Raw genomic sequence first — 4,390 nt, forward strand, 5'->3', positions numbered from 1 at the left:
GCGGCGGCCTCATACCCGGGAGGCGTCCTGGTTGAGGAGTGCGCCGGACTGGTGGGTGCCCACCCGGCAGGCGTCCTGGTTGGGACCTCAGGTCTTAGATGTTAGGTTTGACTGCGAGGTTTGTTTGGTATTAGCTCAGACTATCAGCATCCCTTCATCAACTGGATAGGAGTAGCGACACATGTTGCCTAGACGGTGACTTTAGTCTTACTATTGTATGAGTTTGTAAGGTCGTGTGTGAATAATTAATAAAGTGGCTGCATGCATCGTCCAGATGCAGAGGCCGGGGGTCCTTCTCCTTTTCTAAAAAAACAAATTGTTACATCGAGATTAAGAACCCTTCTTGCACTTGTTGTTATAGAAACAACTTTCAATTACAAGCCTAAAATTTTCCAAGATTAAGAAACGATCCTAGACCTTCACTAGTCCAAATCGTCTGGTTGAAAACATAATTCATAGTTTCATACTATCATATAATTGGTCCATCAACCAGATGACACCATTCCAAAACATGCTGCTAGTTAAAATAGACAAAGGGGTTACCACTATCTGTGAAAAGCTCAGAGAGGAACTTCTCACATGCTACAATTATACATTAAGTTCATCATTAGTCACATATCGTAACAAGGGTAGTGAGGACGAGCAGCATCAATTTGTGCAATCAGTTCAAGAGAGAATTATCATTTCACACTGATCCCAGCTTTACATGAGGCTTGGAAAAAAGACTCACAATTGAAAACAAAATTAGTAATAAATATGGACTAAGGGAGAATTTCACAAATACAACAGAACGTTCAGGTAAATCATTCGTAAGCTGGTCCAAGCAATCATAGTATCATAATCAAAAACATATATGCACCTAGCTTATTAACTTGCAGTTTTAACTTTTTAGGCATAAGCTGTCCTTATATCCGTCGACAGTCTCATTCTCAGCACAAAGCTCTTGTTTTCTCATGCACAAAAGGCAGACAGCCAAACAGGGCCAGGTTTTCATTAAAGCCATCAAGCAGATCACAGAACTACAGATAACATTATCATCTACCACTACTGCTAATTTCGCTCAGAATTAACTCTCCTTTGTCCACCCCCTAATTCCAACCTCTGGATCAGGTCATTGGTCCTTCCGTCGCTGCAGGAAGAAAACCAGCTTTGTATCAGTAGGATGCGAGTATATTCGGTTCTGAGACACAACCAGATGAATTGTATGAACTTCACTACGCCATGTGGGCAGCGCTAAACGTACTGAGATGGCCGCACCCATCAAGAGGTGCCGACCGATGCTTAATGTCTGCAAGCGTTGCCTCGTAGATAGTCATGTCCCTCCTTTGCCAGCCTTGGAGCACTCATCCATCCTCCCTCCCTCCCTCTCTCCCCGGACGCGTAAATGTCGGTTTCACCACATGGACAGACTATGATGAACGGCCCAAGGAACCAAAGTTAATCTAAAGGCTAAGAAGATCAGCTTATAGCTGATACCGAAGTCTAGCAACAAACCTGTACCGAGTAAAGTCACGCCTCAGGTTTTTGAGGGGCTTCCATCCCTCAAGGCCCCAAGGGCCTGCGCTGCTGCAATCTCTTCCTTCAGAGAATCAATTACTTTTTGCAACACAACCATTTCAGCTTCTCGAGCAGCAGAAGCCTCCTCAATCATTTCCCTCGTCCCAACTTCACGCCTTGGTAGGTAAGCTCCTTGATCCGCATTCGTTCCAGTTGCATCTCTTTCCTGAGCATCTTTCACCGGCCCAATTGGTCTAAGGTAGTAAAGTGTTTTAGTTGAAACCCTCTTGACCAATTCAGGATTTGCATCCACTGGATTGCTAGAATACGTCTTATTGTTTCCTACAAAAAATTTAAAGATAAAAGGAAGGAAGGCTGCATTAGCACTAGTTTGTTGTGATGTTTAATTTGCCTTTTGTCTGGATTGAAAGATAGAACTGCCACTCCATGAATTCTCATACCTGAGCCCTTCCTGTTGACCACTAAGCAATCTTCCATAAGGGTATCTGATTGTTGGTTTGATGCTGATGCATCTTCATTAGCTTTTTCATTACCTTCCCTCGGCATTGCACCCACCTCACGTTCCTTGCCCACTGATTCGTCAAACTCTTCATCACTGATCAAAACGATGTCTTCAAGACTTGGCTGCACATGACCTACAGTTGCACCCACCTCATGTTCCTTGCCCACTGATTCGTCAAACTCTTCATCAAGCATCACCACGATGTCTTCAAGACTTGGCTGCACATGACCCACAGTTGCCCCAATAGCTTTTCTGTTGGTTGTGCTTACTGCTCGCTTGACAAGGTGACGGGGAGCTACTTCACCATGTTCTGAGCTGCTATTCTGTTTAGCGAAGACATCAGGTGAAGCTTGTTTCACATTTTTAGTTTGTGTGCCCTTTCTTACACATCTCAGGGTCGAATCATCCGCAATTTGTGCTGACTCGGCAACTTCCGCAAGATGTTCCAGGGTACCCTGAATGGTGTCCAGGCCATTAAGTTTTTCAACAGGAGGAATATCAGTCTGTGGAACCTCGACAGTATTTAATCTCGAAAAAAATACCTCGAAAGTATCTGGCCGAGACATCCCTGGGAGCACATGCTGCTTCTTGCCCGAATTATCATCATGAAGCACCTCCATGTTTTTGTCCCTTGGGCCAACCAAAACAGGGAACTCCTTCGAATTTACATTGTTATCAATGGCAGTATCACACCCAGAAGCGTATGGCCTCCACCATCGTGTGTACTCAAACGTCACAGCCAGAGTATACTGTGGAACGATGAAGGCGAAATTGCTAGGCTCCATGAAGTATGTTCCCCAAGCAATCTTCCAGTCCGAGTTAACACGGGCAACAGATCCAGGCACGTCCTGATCGAAGCCAAGCTGCCTTGCAACACGATGAGGATTGTACTGCTCAATGCAGCGCATGCCTACAAGCTCGCAAGCACGCAGACACTGCGCAAACGATAGCAGTTGTAGGCTTCTTGCCATGTCCCGGCCATGAACCCAAGAGCAGCTCTTCTTGGGAGACGGAGCAAAGCTGAAGCTTCCATAGGGCCTCCACTCAAACTCCATTGGCAACATGAGCACTCTGTGGAGATTTATGGGGTCAGTTACCTTGTGGACTTGATGCCACCGGGCGGCCCAAGGCTGGTGACGAGCGACGGGGTCGAGAGTGGTCGCCATTTCAGGGCGAAGCTCCGGGAACCTGGCCAAGACCCAGAGCTGCAGGATGTGCAGCGGCGCCCACCCCACGAACGGCTGGTATCTCTTGCCCGAATTGATGTAGCGGTTCAGCGCCGAGAGGTCGCTGTAGATGCTGGCGAGAGCGGCGGGTCCGAGCGCCACGCACCCGCCGCGCGCCAGCCGGGCGGCCACGGGGAGCACCTCCGCCCGGACCACGTCGAACGGCGGCGCCGGCAGCACGAAGAGCGACAGCCACATGGCCAGGAACGCGCCGTGCTCCAGTAACCCGGTGGCGCCGCCGTCGCCCGCGGCGGGCCCCTCTCCCGCCGGGGGCTCGAGGAACGGCATCGCCCACGCGGAGTGGTCCGGTCTCTGGCTGTCGCTCCGGTAGAGCGCGCGGCGAACGGCCTCGAGCGCCTCCACGTCCTCCCGGAGCGCGCCCTTCGGCGGCGCGCGCACGGGCCTGCCGAGCAAGGGCAGCCCCCCGAGCACGGCCACGTCCTCCAGCGTCACCGTCGCCTCGCCCCAGGGGAACACGAACGTGTTGGTCTCGGCGGACCAGATGGCGGCGAGCTGGAGCATCGCGCGCTCGTCGCGCCGCACCCGACAGGTGGTCGCGAGGATGGCGTCCTGGATCCCAATCTTCCGCCACAGGGGCTCGCACCGCGGGCGGAGCTTGGCCACCCACCGCGTCCACAGATTTGGAGCTTCCGCCCAGCCCTTGAACTCGACCTGGAGCCCGTCGGTGAGAATAGGGCCAGCGTTGCGGGGCGGAGGGGGTAGAGGGGGGCGCTGGCCGGCGCCCGCGCGGGGGTGGAGGAAGTGGGCCAGTCGAACGGTGGGGGTTGACGTATCGGCGCCGCTGGAGATGACTGGGACAGCGGACTCTTGGACAAGGAGCTGCTCGCCGCCGGCCATGGCGGTGGCCGGTGGGGTTGGTGGTCCGGTCTGGGGTTCTGGGCTTTGAGGACGGAGCAGGTGCGCACTCATATCGCCCCTGATTAAGGCCTCTTAGTTTTTTTTTTTTGCCTAAAAAGGTCATAAATGTTTTTTACAGGATTTTTGGCGGTTCGAATACTCTTTTAACATTTTTTTTGCATGGTCATATGTGTCTCATTCATATCATAAAGATTAAAATATAAGTCACATAAAGACTGACATGACAAAACTAAGAAGATAGCACAACATTTCTAAGCTTGACACC

At 51.0% G+C, this 4,390-nt stretch overlaps 1 protein-coding gene across 9 annotated transcripts; it reads right to left on the reverse strand.

Annotated features, from left to right (window-relative positions):
• Positions 1 to 772: 772 nt before the first annotated feature.
• LOC123053993 (uncharacterized) lies at positions 773 to 4,171 on the reverse strand. 9 transcript variants are annotated; one of them, XR_006425998.1, is made up of 4 exons: positions 1,959 to 4,171; positions 1,501 to 1,839; positions 1,244 to 1,409; positions 773 to 1,129 (listed from the first exon to the last, which is right to left on the reverse strand). XR_006425998.1 is itself a non-coding variant. In XM_044477669.1 (3 exons), the coding sequence occupies exons 1-3, from the start codon at positions 4,102 to 4,104 to the stop codon at positions 1,517 to 1,519; spliced, it is 2,382 nt and encodes a 793-aa protein (XP_044333604.1). In that variant the 5' UTR covers positions 4,105 to 4,171; the 3' UTR covers positions 773 to 1,516. The 9 variants fall into 9 exon arrangements, 4 of the variants coding, with proteins under 4 accessions (XP_044333604.1, XP_044333582.1, XP_044333597.1 ...); XR_006426001.1 differs by having other exon boundaries at positions 1,258 to 1,409; positions 1,495 to 1,839; XR_006425995.1 differs by having other exon boundaries at positions 1,495 to 1,839.
• Positions 4,172 to 4,390: the final 219 nt, after the last annotated feature.

This window comes from Triticum aestivum, chromosome 1A (genome assembly GCF_018294505.1).
Source record: "Triticum aestivum cultivar Chinese Spring chromosome 1A, IWGSC CS RefSeq v2.1, whole genome shotgun sequence".
NCBI lineage: Eukaryota > Viridiplantae > Streptophyta > Magnoliopsida > Poales > Poaceae > Triticum > Triticum aestivum.

Coding starts and splice junctions, on each gene's coding strand:
- LOC123053993 (XM_044477647.1), bottom strand. CDS start 4,104: ATGGCCGGCGGCGAGCAGCTCCTTGTCCAAGAGTCCGCTGTCCCAGTC. Junction 1,840..1,958: donor GGTCAACAGGAAGGGCTCAG/GTATGAGAATTC, acceptor AATTTTTTGTAG/GAAACAATAAGACGTATTCT.